This window comes from Pseudorasbora parva, chromosome 8 (genome assembly GCF_024679245.1).
Source record: "Pseudorasbora parva isolate DD20220531a chromosome 8, ASM2467924v1, whole genome shotgun sequence".
NCBI lineage: Eukaryota > Metazoa > Chordata > Actinopteri > Cypriniformes > Gobionidae > Pseudorasbora > Pseudorasbora parva.
Window position 1 is genome coordinate 22800614 of NC_090179.1, and position 20816 is coordinate 22821429.

At 38.2% G+C, this 20816-nt stretch overlaps 1 protein-coding gene across 1 annotated transcript in view; it reads left to right on the forward strand.

The window, feature by feature from the left end:
- frem2b (FRAS1 related extracellular matrix 2b) overlaps window positions 1–20816 on the forward strand; it is a 108536-nt gene that overhangs the window by 37111 nt on the left and 50609 nt on the right. The window contains exon 3 of the mRNA XM_067450427.1: window positions 16269–16415. Coding sequence (XP_067306528.1) covers window positions 16269–16415 — 147 coding nt within the window. The remainder of the gene's footprint in view (window positions 1–16268; window positions 16416–20816) is intronic.

The window sequence follows — 20816 nt, forward strand, 5'->3', positions numbered from 1 at the left end:
TGCTCAACTGTCTTAGGTCTTCTTTGTCACATCTTCCTCTTTATGATGTTACAAATGTTTTCTATGGGGGAAAGATCTGGACTGTAGGCTGGCCATTTCAGTACCTGGATCCTTTACGCAGCCATGATGTTGTAATTGATGTGGTATGTGGTCTGGCATTGTCATGTTGGAAAATGCAAGGTCTTCCCTGAAAGAGATGATGTCTGGATGGGAGCATATGTTGTTCTAGAACTTGGATATACCTTTCAGCATTGATGGTGTCTTTGAAGATGTGTAAGCTGCCCATGCCACATGCACTCATGCAACCCCACACCATCAGAGATGAAGCTTCTGAACTGAGCGCTGATAACATCTTGGGTTGTCCTTGTCCTCTTTAGTCATGACATGGCATCCCAGTTTTCCAAAAAGAACTTCAATTTGTCTGACCACAGAACAGTTTTCCATTTTAAATGAGCCTTGGCCCAGAGAAAACACCTGCACTTCTGGATCATGTTTAGATTGATATGGCTTCTATTTTGACCTATAGAGTTTTAGCTGGTAACGGCGAATGGCCCAGTGGATTGTGTTCACTGATTTGATGGAAGTATTCCTGAGCTCCTGTTGTGATTTCCATTACAGTAGCATTCCTGTATGTGATGCAGTGCCGTCTAAGGGCCCAAAGATCACGGGCATCCAGTATGGTTTTCTGGCCTTGACCCTTACGTACAGAGATTGTTCCACATTCTCTGAATCTTTGGATGATATTATGCACTGTAGGTGATGATAACTCTTTGCAATTTTTCTCTGAGAAACTCCTTTCTGATATTGCTCCTCTATTTTTCACCACAGCATTGGGGGAATTGGTGATCCTCTGCCCATCTTGACTTCTGAGAGACACTGTCACTCTGAGAGGCTCTTTTTATACCCAATCATGTTGCCCATTGGCCTAATACGTTGCAAATTGGTCCTCTGGCTGTTACTTATGTGTACATTTAACTTTCCCGGCCTCTTATTGCTATCTGTCCCAACTTTTATGTGTAGCTCTCATGAAATCCAAATTGAGCCAATATTTGGCATGACATTTCAAAATGTCTCACTTTCAACATTTGATATGTTATCTATATTCTATTGTGAATAAAATATACGTTTATGAGATTTGTAAATTATTGCATTTATTTTTTATTCACAATTTGTTCAGTGCCCCGACTTTTTTGCAATCTGTTTTGTATTTTTGTTGAAACTATGCTACTTTTCCCAGGATTCTTTGATAAATAGATGTTTGTTTGTTTTATGCATTTATTTGAAACGGAAATCTTAAATAATTTGCAACATCTCTTGTGAAAATAAGTATACAAGTTTATTTTATATACTTAAGTAATGTTCAAGATGCGGTAATATCAGTGTATTAGTAGTTCACTTGTAAGTGTAATATGTAAATACTGCTTGGACTAAATTGGCTCACTTTTTTGTATATAAAAGTATATGTTTAAGTGTACTATATGTGTAACAGAATTACACTTGTAAGTGAACTTACAGGTTTAGTAGTTGTTTACTATTTTAGAAGTTTAACATCATTAACAGCAAGCTAAAGAGGGGAAGGTTTTAACTGAACTATGCATATGCATTGATACACTTACATTATGTTGTTGCTATATGCAATAAATACACATTCTCAAAAATGAGGTTTTCTAGTACATTTCAACTGTTTAGATAATTGCAATGAAATGACATGACAGCCAAATAACACTTTAAAATCAGTCTTTAAATATGACAATAAGATGCATATTTATTAGGGTACACTGTGCATTAAACTCCCAGTAATTCCTGCCCAATCTCATGGCAATTCGGACGTTTTATGAGGTGGCTAATTCGAACAAATGTGTATGACCTCACTCGTACAAACCCCACCCCTAAAACCATCACTGAATATAGACAAATACCAATTCATACGAGTGAGGCCATAGGAGTTTGTACGAATTAGCTACCTCATACAAGGTCGTGAGATAGCGTTGGTAATTCTCACCTTGACAGAATGCAAATATTTCTGCCCCTTTGCTTTTCTGCAACAGACTAAAGCACCTTGTGAGTGTATAACACACAGCACAATTACTTTCAGCTAATAAAAGAAAAACACAGCAATTTGCTGGTGTTATTTTTATATAAATAAAGCCCTTCACACTATACCACTATATCACCACCATATCAAATGTCTCAACACACAGCCTCTCTCAGATGTTTTTGATCAACGCGCAAATCATAATAATAATAATAAAAAAATTGATTAACACTATCTGTGCCTATATTCTTATTGGGTAGGCAAGGCAGATGTTTGGGTGGACTCAGCCCACCCCTGCACATGCCTAGAAACTTTCCTACAACCTTTTGAACAGCAGTGTGCAGTGCCTTGTGCTTATGTTTCCCCACTTATGAAAAGCACAAGCTCCCACAACCCAGTTGATTGAAAGCAGTACTTCTAGAAATGCGCCATTATTTTTCATCTTTTTAATCTCCTACATGTTATGCAATAGAATCTTGAATCAAATATTTCTCCTTTTAATCACCCCCACAACACAGAACTCACTTTAAAGAGAACTTCAAAATCTTTGTGTTTTTGAAGTGTTATGTGTTTTTATATTCCCAAAAATGTAATCTTATCATATGTTTTCCAGTAGCTAGTTAAGAAACATCACTGTAGCCTGTCTTTTTCTTCCATGTTACATTTTTGACAGTTCGAAAGCAGTCGTTTCAGGCAGTGCAAATTGGCATTCTCTCTCTGCTTGAATTTGCAGGAGAGATATCTCTTTTTGGGAAAAGTCGTGGCAAGCCACTCAAATAAATAAATAACAAGTGACTAATACTGTTCAAACGTGTCCTTCCAAAAGAGGCAGCTCAGTTGGAACCCTCCCAGAGGGGAGAATAGGCTCGCCACAAACAACCTGAGAGCTATTAGCATGAAGCTCGACAGTCAGGGGGCCCAGCTTTTACTCGGCGTGTCCTTGCGCTGAAGCCATTCAGCAAACAAGCTGCCATTATTCCGCCTGATGAGCCAACAAACACTGGGCATTGAGGGGTCAAGAAAATCCACAGTCTCTCTCTCATTGTCACGTCCCTCTCATCCTGAATCATTATATGCCTGTGTTGTTTTTTTCCTTTCTGCTTCCAGTGTTCTCACTCTGGCCCTTTCGTCGCCTCCTCTTCAAGTCATTGAGGTTTTAACTGGTCCAACAGTAAGGAGAAACGCATTGCTGCTTTTCTAAGTTTGGTAAATAATGCCTCCTTTCAGCCAGTTGACATGCTAGTCTAGACTTTGCCAAACTTGTCCACTTGAAATGACATGCTACCATGCATGATTTAAGTAATAAATATTTTACTTTAGGGAAATGTCGTCAGTGACATTGCAACAAATAAAATTGGGGTAGCAAACAAGATGCTAAATTGCAATTCAGATTTAAAGGAATTAACCATTAAACTACTGAAGAAGAAAAGTATGTTTAAATGTTTATCAGTATTACAAGTAGATAGTTTCAGACTGCTTTGCAGGAACAACATTATTTTCACGAACAAAATACAAAAAAGATGAGAAAATCAAGTTTTTGTCAAAGACTGTATCCAGATCAGATTCGGAACAATAATCAAACACAAATGGAGTAGATTGAGTCCAACAACACCCCTAATGCTTGCACCGCTATATACGACTTTCTGGGTCAACATTTAATTCAGTAACGTTAGATAGTTTAGTTTTTTATGCGGTTTAATGTTGATGATCACTTTATTTTACATATGCATCTGCTTACATATGATCGCTTTTTTTTTTCTTTTTCTTTTTTTGCGTCTCTGTAATAAAGTTCGTAGATGGGAAGGAAGGAGGCGGGAACCGGCAAATGTTCAAAACTTTTTAATGTAAAAATAAATAAACAAAACGAAAGGAAACCGCGGGCAGCCCCTCACGGATGACTGCCCGCAAATACCCACATAATAAAACGCGGGCAGCCCCTCACGGACGACTGCCCACACACACATCATAAAACGTAAACAAAACATAACGTTAAGTCCAGGCCTGCTCTTCTCTCGTCTTCCGCTGCCTTGGCTTCTCCTTTTATGCTCCCGTCACTTGGCCGCGAGACAAGACCGGTGTGTCACGCAGCTGGTACTCATTACCACTCGTCACCGGCCCGCTCTCGCGGTCCCTCGCCCCGCTGCTTGCCACACCACAGTCTCCTCCGCTTGTGTTTTAATGAGGAGATTCTGTACTCATTCAGGAGTTGCATAATTGCATCCCTAGCATCTAACCGTGAAAACCCGGAAAATTCCGCATTTGGCAGGGATGAGTTTTCTCACAAGGAAAAAAAGGTTTTAGTGGGGAAAGATTTAATACATTATATAATGAATGAACACTTAATTTCCCTTAATTTATGACCTGTGTTGTATTTCTTTGAATTACAAGAGTATTACTTTTTCTCTTAAGGTCAATTATTTGGTTTAACCACATTCATTTATTTTCTATGCCAGTCTATTATTGTGGCATGATCTGTAAACTCACCATTACATTTGCACATAAAACAAACAAACAAGCACACTGTGGCCTCTACTCAGTCAGACACTTCCTTAATGGACTAGAAAGTAATGGCAACCTGCTAAAATGTCCATATTAAACATTTACATTTGGTGTGCCAGTATCAGCTCACAGTATATCTGAAATGTTTGATTAATGTCACCTCAATAGAGATGTCCTTGTTGTGCTCAGTGGCTCTGCATAATTGCTACTTTCAATATTTAATCGTCAGTGCCCTTTATGTGTGCACACTAGAGGCTTTGCCATGCTAATAGACTACACTTTGTTGTTGCTTCCAGTGCCACCATGAATTCCTGATCTCAACATCACAACAAATGTGTTAATTAAACAACTCAGTGGGTGGAGAGGACTTTCCAATGGATATAATAGTTGACAAGGATATAAATTAACATTTTTGAAGTCTCTCATCATGAACCGCCTGTACTGACTGCCCGATAATTCCCTTGTTCTTTTTCTGCTGCAGTTTTCCATTAGCCAATCAATGGATCCACAGTGGCATTGCAGCGAGTAATGAATACAATGATGTCCACTTTTCAAAGGCAGGGATTGGGAATGTGTGTATTGCTATTAATTGCTATTTCTTTCCTTGCCATATAAAAGGGAAAGTGTTGGATTATCCCGGAGAGGTTGTTATCTATACTGAAACTGAAGAAAGTAGAGACTCTCACTTTGACTTGCTTCATAGTTGTATTTGGTCTATTTTAGGGGGAGGAGAGTTTACATTAGAACAGGCTCAATAATGTGGATTACACCTACTATCGCTTACTTGTATTCAAACACTTGCTTGATCCTCAAGAAACTCTTTCAGAGCAGGCCGTTCAATCAAAAAGCAGTGAAAGAAAGCACTGTTAAATAATCTTGTGTCCATCCAAGTCTGCGCTCTAATCCTCTTTTTTTAATGAGCAGCGGTCAGGGATAAGACCCGACCTTGGTGCTTTGGAATGACATTCCGCCTTTCTCTGCCTTTAAAGGAGATCACAGGAAAGGGAGAGAGAAGGATTCTTCCACTTAGTTTATAGTTTTATGTGAGGAGACGCTTTAAATAGCTTTTCATTTTATGACATTTAAAATGGTGGATGATAATCAGCTCCTACATCTTTTAATGTAAATATACATACCATTCAAAAGTTTCAAAAAGTATTTGAAATAGATGTGTAGATTTGTCGGCTGCACATCCATGATGTGAATCTCCCATTCCACCACATTCAAAAGCAGCTCTATTGGATTGAGTTCTGGTGACTGTGGAGGTCATTTTAATATAGTGAAAACCAGTTTTGAGTTGAGCTTTGTGACCTGTTGGAAGTAGTCGTCAGAAGACGGGCACTCTGTGATCATGCAGGATGAACATAATCAGCAACAATACTCAGGTAGGCTCGGCTCTGGTCCTGAGTGTGCCAATTAAATATCCCCCACACCATTACACCACCAGCAGCAGACTGATGCAAGGCAGGATGATCCATGCTTTTATGTTCTTCATGAAACATGCCAAATTCGGATCATACCATGATTTAATATGGTATATTTGATTTAATATGGTATATTTAATATGGTATACTAAAGATTTTGAAGAAAATTCAGCTTTGCCATTGCAGGAATAAATTATATTTGAAATATATGCATTCTTTTTCAGTAGTTCAATGGCCCAGAGTCAATTATTCCGTTTATACTACCGTTACTACACCTTAAAACATTGTTCAGATGTCGTATTTCAAGACATATGTCTGTTTTTTGTGTGTAAGACTAATTTCTTATGCATCTAATCCCAAGCCTCCATAACGCCATAGAGCTAGTAACAGAGGCTTCAGCCACTGATAGCAGAGTAATGCATTTATTAATGCAGTTATTAGAGAGAGACCACCATTATGACCACCTTACTAATATTGTGTTGGTCACCCTTTTATTGCCTAAATAACTCTGACCCATATAGACATGGACTCCACTACCCCTGAAGCTATGCTGTGGGTACCAAGATGTTAGCAGCAGATTCTTTAAGCCCTGCAAGTTGCGATTTGGGGCTTCCTTAAAACGGACTTGTTTGTTTAGCACATTCCACAGATGCTCGATTCGATTGAGATCTGAGGAATTTGGAGACCAAGTCGACACCTCACATCACATGTTGTGCTCCTCAAATCATTCCTGGACCATTTTTGCTTTGTGGAAGGGCACATTATCCTGCTAAAAGAGGTCACAGCTGTACATGGTCGGCAACAATGCTTAGGTGGTACGTGTGAAAGTAACTTTCAGATGGATGGCAGGACCCATTTCCCAGCAGAACATTACCCAAAGCATCACACTGCCTCCGCCGGCTTGCCTTCTTCCCATAGTGCATCCTGGTGCCATGTGTTCCCCAGGTTAGCGCTGTAAACGCTCCTGCCCATCCACTTGATGTAAAAGAAACGTAATTCCTCAGCCCAGGCCACCTTCTTACATTGCTCATTGGTCCAGTTCTGATGCTCACGTGCCCACTGTTGGTGCTTTCCATAGTTGACAGGGGTCAGCATAGACACCCTGACTGGTCTGCGGCTGTGCAGCCACATACACAACAATCTGCAATGCACTGTGTATTCTGATACCTTTGTAACTTCTTGAGCAATTTGTGCTACAGTAATTTGTCTGTTTGATTAGACCACACAGGCCAGCCTTCGCTCCCCATGTGTATCAATGAGCCATGAACCTGTCGCCGGTTCACCACTGTTCTTTCCTTGGATGGACACAGTTTTGATACTGACCACAGCAAACTGGGAAACCCCACAAGAGCTGCAGTTTTGGAGATGCTCTGTCCCAGTCACCCAGTCTAGCCATTGCAAAATGTGCCTTGTCAAACTTCTCAAATCCTTTTTTTTTCCTGCTCTCAGTCAAATCTAGCCTGGTTCTGCCCTCTTACGTACTTCCGCTCAATTTTCATTTTCCTTCAGTACTACGTCTGGGACTGCTGTGTAGTCTTAGGTTTTCTCTGGAAAATTTTTTTACCGGTCCAATCAGCGAACAGAGGGAGTGGCTGAGAACGATGACGTTGATGTCGAGCGCTAGTTTGAGATTTAGTTCAGTAATGGCGGCGGAGAAAGATGCAAACTAAACCATTCATTCAACCATCCAGAAGTTAAAGCCAGAGCAATAACAGTCTTTGCTGGGGTTTGTTGGTGGCCATGATGTTGTGGCCCTCAAACAGGGTAAATTCGGGAAAAGTTTGATTTTCCAGATCACTTCGTTAGTGGTGAAGGAGTTGGCTGAAGCTATTCGGATGGTAACTGTTTCTCGTGGGGTCAGAAGGTATTGCCATCATTTAAGTTACAGGGACTGGTCAGTGATTTTATTGCTGTCCGTCTCCCACCAACCGCGTAAAAATCCCCGGCCGAGTTAACTTACCTTCTGCTTTTGACAAACGCAAGGTCGTGTTGATGTAATGGCTGTCCAAATCCACATCTCTTGAGTTTTCAACAATATATCACTTCAAAATTCATCCATACGGTTGCTTTGCTGTTATTAGGATGCATTTATAGACTTGTAGCCTATTACCTTAAAATGCTGGCAAGTATTTAGAAGAGCAATATATTTCATCACCGCTCAAACTAATTAAAATAAAAGCACTTAAACATTTGAATCGGTCCGTTATTTATAGCAGCATTTATTATCATACCAAGCATATGACATTTTATTTACAGCATACAATGATATTACGGACCACGTGAGCACCGCATTCTCGATCACAAAACTCTCCTCTCCACCGTGGCGTGAATAAATCACAATCCGAATGCACGAGTTTTAGGTTTTATCCTATAGTTTTATTACTGAGGTGGCATGCACATGTGCACTTTTATTTTGTCGGATTTCCATGAGTGAAACAAGCGAAGGGCGCATGACATACGTCACGACTAAAAGTTAGCGATTGGTTATGGCAGCTCCAGAGTGACTCAGGGCAGATCCAATAGTTTTAAACCTCAACAGGGTGCCCGCCTTCGCAGATATAAACCCTTGTCAATGGAGAGTGGCCAGACTCTATGTACAAATGAAATGTACGAGAGTCTGGTAAAAACCAGGCTAAGTCAAATCAACTTTGAGGACAAAATATTAACTTGCTGCCTAATATATCTCACCGACTAACAGGTGTCGTGATAAAGAGATAATCAGTGTTATTCACCTGTCAGTGGTCATAATATTATGATTGGTGTCCATATTAAGAATTCAATTCATAATTATTTTGACAATCATAAACAAAGTGCGTTTTTCATAGGTACGCACCACCTATGCGGCCTTTGAAAATATTAAAATCTAATTTATAGCCATATAAATACCTGAGAGAGGGGCTGGTTTATGCTTTTGGTTCAGAGACTGAATGAGTGCTAATAGGATTAGACTCCAAATTACAGGATTTAGTTTTTCTGTGCCAGTGTTTTCCAGGCATATAGGGAACACTGACCTTCATAAAATCCCCCTGTCCAGTGTGATAGCAGCACAGCAAAGACCACAATGCGAACTTAATGTGCTAAACGAATGAAATGCCTATTGCACTTTAAAATCTTCAAAGAATGTTAAAACACCTTGCACAACCAACATCTCTGGAGTGCTGAGAGGTGAGAGACAACTGCAGACAGGTTTTATGGGTGAGAAGCTTTTACTGACAGGTTTGGTGGAAGGCCATCTCATTTTATTGACAATGTGAAGTCCCCGTCCTCCTTGACTATCACAGGATTTAGTGCTCTTAGAAGCTTCTACATCCTGTTAGCTTGTCCTTTTTTCCTATTTGGAAAAGTGCATAGTGAAAGTCATTTTGCAAGGAAAAGAAAAGCAAAGTATTTTCATGCATTTCTCAGAGTCCTCTGTCGGTATGTGTGTGTGCATTGGGGTTGGGCTGGCAGGGGACTTAAGCCGGTGTGTGAGGGAACTGACCTTAGCAGTGATTGCGAGTGCAGTCACTAGAGCATGGTGCAACTCCCAAGGTTCAGTTTGACCTTTAGTCACAAACACACTTTATTTCTCACTCCCTGTCTCTTTGAGACGCACGTAAATGAGCTGCGCTGACTCCAGTGAATTCCAGGCAGCTCCTCCTCACAAGAGTGCATGTAAATCCTGCTTTTGTGACCCAGGAAGTGAGCATCAGAATGGTTTCCACAACAACTCTGCCTTGCAGTGTGGAATTAAAAAGAAAAAAAGAAATTAATGAGAGAGAAAGAGTGACTTTTTCGTTATGCGTTACAGTGCAAAATAATTTGTTTCTCCTACACATGAATGGCTCTCCTTAAAACATTTGTCTTCTTAGGTTGTTGTTGTTTTTTCTCAGGAGGAAGAAAAAAACATCTTTAACATTTAAAAATAATTATAACATTTAAAATAATACAATTTAACAGTTATTTAATTAAATAATTCAAATAATAAAATAACTGTTTTTATTAAAATTATTATACATACACTCTAAAAATGCTGGGTTAAAACAACCCTTGGATTGGAAATGGACAACCCCAGAAATTGGGTTGTTTTAACACAGTGTATGGAACTATTCAAACAACCCAATTTCTAGGTTTGTCCATTTCCAATCCAACTAGGGTTGTTTTAACCCAGCATTTTTTAGAGTACACACACACACACACACACACACACACACACACACACACACACACACACACACACACACACACACACACACACACACACACACACACACACACACACACACACATATATATATATATATATATATATATATATATATATATATATATATATATATATATATATATATATATATATATATAATTTAAGCTGCCATTCAGAAGTTTAGAGTTAATTAAAAAGTATTAATATTTTAATTAATCGTGGATGCATTACATCGACTAAAAGGGGCCGTAAAGACATTTCAAAAATGTATTTCAATTAAATGCTGTTCTTTTGAACTATCACAATTTTTCACAACAATAATAACCAGCACAACTATATTTCACCTTAATAATAATAAGAAAAGTTTCTTGATCAGTAAATCAGCATGATTTCTGAAGGATCATGTGACACTGAAGATTGGAGTAATGATGAAAATTCAGCTTTGCCTTCACAAGAATAAATTGCATTTTAAAATAGAAAAAAGTTATTTTAAATTAAACTCTTCACAATATTACTAGACTACTATTACTGTTTTTAACTCTATGTCTGATTAAATCTTGATGAGGCTTCTTTGCAAAACGTTAAAAAATCGTATCACCGAACCTTTGAACAGCTTTTTTTTTTTTTATCACATGAAAATAGAAAGCAATATCAGTAAAAGTAGTCAAATACATTAACCTCATGTCTGTCAAACAAAAACCTGGAGTAATTGGGTCCTAATTTTTCTTGTATCTAATAACAATAGATACAGACTTTCCTTTTTGCTCCAAGCTGGTCTTTAATTTAGGCACAGACAAGTCAGTGTTCAGCACTGATGCCTAACAGGCAGGTTTGTCTGATGGAGGCGGAATGATGGTGGGCACCGTGGGCCCCTCGCTCTACTTAGTGACCAAATAAGGGTAGTCTGCAGACCCAGTGCTTATAGAGGAGACGGGGGCACAGAGTTGGCACAGCTCAGGCTGAGCGGAGCCTCCGGTCTCATTCATAACAGATCTGTCCGTCAAAAGCCGATGTCATGCTTATTATCTTGTGGTGTGAGACAGGACATGCTATGTTAGGACTGTAGTGACAACTAAATCTATATTAGCTCTGCCCAGAGCATTAATCGTCAGTGACCTCGTCCTTTCTGTAATGTACAAAGTAATGTGTTTTTTTTTGTTGTTATTTTGAGTTAGTCATTTTTTAATTAAACGATCGTAACTCAATCTTCCAGTGAAAAAAAAAAAAAAAATTCAGGTGACGTATGCCAGACTTCTCCAATAACTTTGTCCACTTTAAACTCATCCCTTTTTTGAATGCTGTCTCACATTCAGATCTGTTCCCATCAGACACGGGTCCCGCATTTACTGTGCAGACTCGGGTCCCAAATCAGTAGCCATATTCGTACGTTGGCGGCTTCACTTTTATAAAAGAGGGTGAAGAGGCGTCATCTCTCTGTGATTCCCATGAATGAGCCTTGTCTGTTCATTTTTTGTTCCTTTTTTAATAATCTGTTTCACTCACCTGTACATCACAATATGAAATTTCCCACTATATTCAGGTTGAATTTTTGACTTTAGCCATGACTTTTTAACCATTAGATATTTGATTTTATTTTATTCCCCAAAACATGCTGAATAAGAGGTAAAAGATTTAATGCCAGGACTTAGTGTTTTTCAAGACGCGATACAGAATGTGCTTGCTTAAAAAAAAAAACAATACAGGATATATAACACTTTCCACACATGCCAGGATGACAAAACTTTGTGTATTTACTAGTTGCCTTTACTAGTATCAACATATAGAAAAAATAGCGCCAAAATAAAAAAAAAATCTTTGAAAGATATCACTGAACATTTATTTTACCATAGCAAAAGTCAATTTCTTACTGCGAAATTTCTTACTGCTCATTGTAACACTGCGTTACAATGAGCCCCTATTAGACGCTATTTTATTCTATACTTGTATGAATTCTTTTGAGAAAACATGAGAAAATAATAAATTAGGACTGAGAGTCAATGTCCAGAAATGATTCATTATTATTCTGTTTTTAACTATGCGGCATAGCTGCAAAAAAAAAAGCTATGAATCATTTTTTAATGATAAAAAAATGCCATTATTTCATTTCAAAAAGTAAATATTTTTTGATTATATCAGATAACATTTTAAGCTGTCATTTGCTCATTTTACAATGTGCTCCCTCACATGTTACAATGTACCCCACCTATGGGGCATGTTGTCACATTTCACTTCCATTCTTTTGGTGTAATCAAGAAAAAAAGTATACGCTGTATTAATGAAACAAACCTACATTATACTAGACACTCTAAACCCCAAGTGGATTTACACAAACTGAGACAGTCAAAAAGTGTTAGGTTGTGCCCCGCTCTCCCTTATATAATGACTTACATTGAGAGTTTAGTTTTTGTAACACATCGACATTCGAAAAATAAAACACTTTAAGTTGTTTTTCAAAGCAGCGGGTCTTCACAAAGGGGGTTCTGAAAATGCACTAGGCCGTGACCTAGAAAGCGGGACCTTGAGAAAATATTGGCGTTAACGAAACCCCTGTTCAGCAATCTTAACCTACAGTTATAGATTAACTGGGAGGTTTTCCTTGAACTCTTTGAAGTCGGTTTATCCAGCTGAAACACAACCTCACCTCTAATACCTGAACTCTGAGCCGGATCTAGAACAATGGTAGGCCTACCATATGTTGGTTGAACATGACTTATCATATTGCATTTAAAATATGTGCACATATGCGCATTAAAATCAAAGCTTGAGGGGGTCTTTGGGAAACACGTGGGCTGTTGTGTGAAATTGCCTCTGGAAAATATTCTTTGAAGGCTTCTTGCAGATAAGGTCAAGCGAATGAACTTTTCTTTGTTTTATCAAGTTGACAGACACTATTGAATGTTGAATGGAATAAATGTCCTACTGCACATGAACTTGCAATCTGATCTCACACACAAAATAAATTCCTTCACAGAGGTTGTAGGTTTTGTTCAACCAAAGGTCCCGTTTTTTTTCTGCTCTGAGGAGAATGATAATCGTTTTGTTGCTACTTTGACACAGTGTATTCTGCCATACACAGCTAATTTCACCTCCCACCTTTCCTGAAAAGTAAAGTGGATCCTGTTTATTCGCTGTCACAGAGAGCAGGCTCCGGTGAAGTCCAAAAATCTTCGTATTCTGCGAATCTCGAATTCTCTTTCATCAAAAGCGTGTTGACACAGCCAATTATTCTGCAAAGTGTCGGACTTTGAAGATGAGCCAGGTACCTCAGCTCAGATCTGAATCTTCTGCCATTGTCGGTTAATTTCCTCACTCTGACGGGCTTCATCGAGCTCATTCTTTTGCAGTTTGAAGACGCTTTCGTTCTTTGTAACGTTTCACAAAAGCAGCTCTCGCGAATCCTTCAAATGAAACCAAATCATTGCAAAGTGTCTAGGTCTATTTCTTGATCCGTATTTGTCAAGGTTAGAATTGGAAACATCAGAGGCGACAAACTGTTAGATGGTGTCTGTTCTGTAGTGCTTTTTCTTATGTGCATCTCCCTCATTGACCATGCTAGGTATTTGGATGGGTTTTTTGAGAGTTATAGGTGTGAAAATACATGAAAAGCTCTTAACAGGTGCTACTAGCAAGCTTTACACGCACGCAGATTTATATAAAACATCCAGACTTGTGCGCCTCGCCGTTTGCATGAAAGGGAAATAGTTGGACGTGACGGGTTTGCAGAGCGTGACAACTGGACAGAGGAGGAAGGAGAGGAGGAGTGTGAAGGGTGGCTAGAGCCTGTGTAATGTTGCCAAAAGCAAATAAACCGCAGTCCACTGATAGCTCAGTACAAAGAAGCCAGAACAGAACAGACCAATGGATTGAAGTCTTTTTTAGCTCTTGCTCACTTCCTCTCTATCTCTTATTCTTTCTTAACATGCCAGCTGGACTGGACCGGACAAATGATGCCAAACGCTGATTGGACGGGTCCGTCAGACAGATCAATCTTTCTCTTTGTAATACGAAGAATGTTTTTTTGTGTGCAGTGTATGCGTAGACTCACAATTTCCTGTTGAAAAAGGAAATTAGGCAGAACTTATCAGGCCTTTTGGCACATTTTACAATTACGGTAACTTTGGTGTCCTTCTAATACAGGCACAATTCTCATGGTTTTCTTGTAAGGTCTATATATCAGATAGATTATGTAACATAAAATTAACTTGTATAAATAATATCTATTTTTAATTGCACCTTCCCCCTTCAAAATAGTACTTTTGGCCATAATCTGTTGATATGATGTTACATTTATTAATTTTTTTAATGGATAATTACTATTTATCATGTTTAACTAAAAAATTTAATCACTATTTTAATAAAAAGTATTATAATTTGAATTAAAACATACAATGTATGTAATAAATGTAGTTATTTAATTTTAATTAAACACATAATAATGTAATAAATGTAATTATTTTGTATAAAAGCTGTCCCAAAGTTGTGCACAACATTGTTATGAAAGCTTACAAAACCTTTTTTGCTTTATTTTATTAAAACGCATTGTTTAATAAAAAATCTGAAGTATGAATATTTAATTCAACATAGATTGACTAGACATATTGCATTTGTATAATTACATAATATAATATGTAGTTATATTCTACAATAGTTGTGTCGTCCATTTTTTACAACAAAAATGGTTACCAAAGCTTACAGGCAAGGTCAAAAAGCCAGAAAAATCCAATTTTGACTTTATTAAACCACATCCTGTATTTACATAATTGTATCTGAATTATGCATATTTAATTTAACATAGATGGACTAGACATATTCAATTTTTCCATTATTTGCATTCCTACATGGGAAAGAAAGACCTGTTTTTGTGTGTGTTTGATGTCTGTGTGTGCAGATTGTAACTGGTAGGGATGCCCTCCAGGAGCGAGCCCTCACTTTGAATCGCACTTCAAACGCTGATGATAAAACAGACTAACACCGATAGAAAGCAGACAAACCTTTTTTTTAATTTTAATTAGAAACTAAGCAATTAAACCTGTGCTTTCTCTCGCCGCTGCATCAGAGATTTTGACTGATATCACACTGTGCTTGTTGAGATGAATAAGGTACCCTGTATGAATTGAAGGATTCAGCTCCATTAAACCTCAGTAGGCCATATTAAAGCTATTACTTCAAAGAGAAAGCACTTCTAACAAAAATAGATAGAGTTAAGTCTAACTTTTGTACGTTTGGACAGGTGTTGATACAATCAGTGCACAGCAAACAATTCACACCCTTATGTAAGACTGATCCTTTCCAAATCATTACTACACCTTTGATGAAATCTTCACCTGACTGTATGTTCAATATAGCCTGACGTGGTCATACTCAATTCTAGTCAGAATATGAGTCTGAAACTGCTCCTATGGGCTGTGATTATGAGGCGTGTTTCAACCGAACCAGGAAAGACATCAATTGGATAGACCTACAACCAATCAGAGCAACGAAGCGACGCATTGTCAAATGTCAACAGAGCTCAACAGCACTGTGTTGCCAAGTCCGCATTTTTTCCGTGGGTTCTTTTCTATGTCCGCGGGTTGAAGCGACTATTATGTGATATATAGACCCATGAGTGCGAATTTTAGCAGGCAACCTTACCAAAATAACACACATTTTACCCCCCAAACGGCATTTTTTCCCGGGAGAACCCCCCTAGTAGTTGGCGCGTTTTGTTGTAAAAACTTGGCAACCCTGTCTGCACGTGCGCTGAAATCAGGCTGGAATACACGATCTTTGCCAGTGTTGTAAAATAATTTAATGATACACAGAGTGCTTACCCAACATGATCATCATTTCTGAGAGAAATTGTGATGGTGAATGCATATACAAACAAGATCTCCGTTTAGGATTCAAACAAATATAATCCAAGCCCCTTTGATGACGTGCATGATTACGTTACTGTTGATCATCTGTCCATCATCGTCTAAAGCCCGCCCTGATGATTTCATTGGTCCGAACAGTTTCTGAGGATAATTACTTCTCTATGGAGCAAGGCCAGACCGAATTGCCCGACTTAAAAATTTTGTGGGCGGGGCTAAGTTCGGCTGGCATCCAGGCTATTATCAATATGTATCTTCTGTTTGTTCTGTAGGGGGCAACAAGCTGAAAAACCAACATTTCCGGCTAAACTGGGCTTGGATCTCCCTGGAGAAAGAGTATTACCATGTGGATGAAGAGGCTAAGTTTCTGGAGGTGGTCTTGAGACGCAGAGGTTACCTTGGCGAGACCTCATTTGTCAGTAAGTGATGTTAAGAGAGTATTTAATTTCCCATCATGCACTACTGATAAGAAAAAAGCCTATCTGTTGTGTTTAATATCCGTGACCTCTAATTTGCTAATAGGAGTGCCCTTATAACATAAATTTTGGGCATAACATAATAACTTTACAAAACTTAGCTTTTTTTGATTATAAATAGCTTTTTTTGATTATAAAAAATATTATCATTTTGACTTTACAGTAAACTGCCAGGTGTCTGCTTTCAATTGAGACCATAATTATGCTTTTAGTGCAAAGGATTCACAAACTGTATTTGTTTTAGTCTGAGTATGCATTTCTTAGGATTTTTTCAAAACTTCGGAGTCAGCTTAACAGGTTAAACCTCTGTAGATGTTGCTCCTTATGTCGTCTGATTTGGTTGCTTGATTTGCATCAAGGCATAGTTACGCTTCTGCCCACATACACAATGATAATATTAGTTTTTCTGACTTGGTTTTAAGAAACCCACTAACATATCTCTTCATTGTTGGTCCCCTTAGGGCAAAGTTGAGTTTCCTTAATCAGCAGAAAAAAAAACAATCCCTAGAAATAGGAACCTCGTCTGGGAAAGGTCATAGATCAAAATGTAGTTGTTGGATTACCATATTTAACTAGTCTCTGCAAAAAGCAACAGTTAAATAATGGAAGGAGGCCACATAAAAATTATATTCTCAATTGATATTAACATTTGCTGTTTTATGCAGAGTATTATGGATGGCAGCATTGTATTACTGACTATATATTGAACAGTAAAACATCAAGTATTTATTTATTTGGAGCGTATATGCAATAAGTGGTACATTCAGCTTTGTTTCGAATTTTCTTTTATTTATTTTTGTATTGATTTAGCGGCTGACTATCTGACTATATTATATACATATACCCAGGCCGATATATTGGCTGATATTTGATTTTTCTTTTTATTATCAGCATTGGCTTATATGTTTACAGGCTTATATTATACTGTGTCTGTTTATATTATAATAGAAAGGCAAACAATATCATTTTAAACATTTTCTTATCTACCGTGAGTATTCAGAAAACACTTTTATGTCATTTAAACAAGTATATCTACTAAGCATTTACCCCAGTTTAACAGACAAAGTCACAGACTAAAATGCATGTTTGAGCTGTTTTAACTGCAAAAGCAACTTGCACTGACATATCTTAAAATGTGTCAGTGCCATTGTTTTGTCTCAAGATGCACACCCGAAATGTATTTTTTCCTAATGTTTATGAAAGCTGTTTGAATGCACTAATTGAACTTAAGCCGAATCCTGCGTAAAGGTGTCATGAACTGGCTTTTTAAAAATGTTATACTGTTGTCTGAGGTCAACTAATGACGTTTGTGTGTTTTTTACATTCAAAAACATAATAACTAATAAGTAATAGGCTATTTTCTACACTGGTTTTGAGGCTCTCTCCTGAACGCTGGGTTTTGATGGGCGCGACGCACTGGAGACTTGGAAGTAAACACCCACAGCTATGATTGGATAAGATTTGCATATTTAATGAGCTCAAGCTCCCCTGTCAGTTCAGTTTACACGAGAGAGGAGAGATTGAGGGAGAAGCGGTAACCGGAATGATTCTCTCGATCACAGGGCTCGTAAACGTCTTTATCAAACAAACACAATGTTTTATTTATTTTTCATCCACCCGCGATTGATTGGACTATTATTATTATATTACACATAGCCCACAAGATCGGATGATATAAGCGTGAACCGTGCGTACACACATACTTCAGATGTCAACTTGAGAGAGAGAGAATAGCAGAACAAGAACGGAATATTATGAGATTCATCGGCCTGCTGGGCTTTGTGAGCCCTGGCCCATACCTGTCTAAGTCCAGCGTGCTAAAGCTAAGGTATGTTTCTGTTAGACACGTACACATAAGCAAAACAATCTATAACAATGCAATACTATTACATATAAAAACACATGGACCCACTTTATATTAGATGGCCTTAACTATGTATTAACATTGTAATTAATCATTTGATACAATGCACTAATTGCGTACATGCTTAAATTTTAAAAAAATACCTGCATGTAATTACATCTGTAATTAATTTCTGTAGTTACATTTGTACTTACACAGTTGGCACTTCCCTTACACCTAACCCCCTTAAACTTACACAAACCAACACACCTGTCCCTAACTGTACCCGTATCCACCTCAATATCAGCAAAGGTGTTTTGCAATACAATTTGAACACAGTAAGTACATTGTACTTATTTTTTGATGTAAGTACATAGTACTTAAGGCCACCTAATATAAAGTGGGGCCAAACACGTTTTACTTACATGTAGTAAAACACATTACAGTGTGTTGCACCATTCCTGTCGGATCCAAATCCAGCATCGACCGGAGATTTGTTTACAAACGACTCCGCAGTGAACTGAAGTAACATGTCTTCCCCACGTGAGCTGGAACTTCATTAAAAATAAAGTTCAACCACACATTCCTAATATTAGGATCAGAAGGAAGCATATGCAGTGACTCTGTTCTTCCATAACCAGGAATAGCGCAATATCTTAATCTTCCTCGGCATGTTTATTGTTGTTGGCTATCTAGCACGAGCCCTCCATGAGTCAGTGGGCGAGGCTACTGGATTAGACGCGCTGTAGATTCTGTAGCGGTGGTGTTTTGTCGCGCTATGACGTAAGTATGAAGCACAGGACCATTTGCTGAGCCTGGTGTCTATAAACTTTTCTTTGACTAACAAGGCAGTTTTCAGCTCTGAAACTTAGAGGATATTTTTATAATACTATGACCTTCTATATATCAAAAGCTCAAGGTTGATTTCTCATTTGATCACCCCTTTAATCTAAACCCTGTCTGTGAAACCAGGCCTTAACTAAGAATACTAAGACTTTAACTTAAACTAATATTGCGGTTGAAATTTATTTTTAACGAAGTTTTAGCTCACGTGGGTAAGACATTAACCGCTTCTTCACCTCATTTCACCGCGGATTTGTTTGTAAGCGAGAGACTGGATTTGCAGGCACAATCTATTGGTATCTATTGGTTATGTGTATGTCTAACTAAACATAATTTAACACGCTGTCACAGGCTGGAGTATCCTTTGTATTTGAGGTGTGCTTCATTGACCTGTGATCCGGATCAGACTCGAACATGTATGGTCCAGGGCTCGCAAAGTCTTATGTTGTCTTTGATATATTTCATAACATTTTATCTAAGTCTTAAATAGTTTAGGTCTAGGTCTAGTTTATATCTAGTTTTGAAATGGTTGAAATGTTTTTTTGTTTTGTTTTTATATATGCTTTGAAAAAATCGCTCTCATTAAGGTAAAAACACCCCGGAAAGTTAGTTCTAAAGGGCACATTTCACTCTTTAATAGAAAATGTCAGATTCTGGAATGAATGTTTATCAGATTGGAATCTAAATCAGTTCCTGTAGCGCAACTGGTAGAGCATGACGCTAGCAAGGTCATGGGTTTGACTCCCAGAGACCATGAATAGTTAAAGCATTCCAAAAAGGGAATTTTTGCATGAGCTACAAAGTCAAGTCAAGCTACATTTATTCATATAGGTCTTCATACAGATTGTTTTACAGTGATAAACAGGCCAATAATGATAATTCTGCAGTACGGCAGCTCTAAAAGAAAATAGTGTCATTGTTCAGATGAAATCAGTTCTGTGTTCCTTCAGTTATATTCAATAACCGTGTAAAGTTCAAGTTCAAAGCAGCTCTGCAGAAAACAGTGATTCGTCGTCCATCTCAATTCTCATCCCAGCAGTCAGCGTTAGTTCAGTGCAAATCAATAATACTAAATATTAAGTGTCCCCAACTAAGCAAGAGGTGGCTGTGGCAAGGAACCCAAACTCTGTCATCAGGTAACAAATATGGAGTGTTCTCCTCTGACCAAAACAAAACTTGCATGAAAACGACTGTAAAACAAGGGTTAAACCTCTGCATAAGACGTGCAGGATCACACAGACAGACCTCCACAAGTTCTCATCTCAAAGATGAATATTCCATCCGCATGCTGAGCTTGACCACCATTCCACAGCTCACCTCGATTCCGGTCCAGGGCCCCGCGGTAAGACAGGCTACTGTCCTGCTGTTCGCCTACCACTCGCTGGGCCTGGATCAGAGACCTTCCTGTATTGAAGTGAGGAGATGAGGAAGTCTTTGAAATGATGATTTTTATTCAATTATTATTTAGATTTTTTTTACTCTCTCCCTCAGTTTCTCTTCAAGGACTGATGTTCTTTGAATAATTGCATTTTATGCTGGCACGTGCACCAGGAAGGACATGACAGGACCCCTCCTTTTTTTGTGATGTACCTTAATATCAAAGCACTTCTTTCTACATTTTATTCAAAGTAGTCTTTCTTCTTTTGGCAGCTCAATTT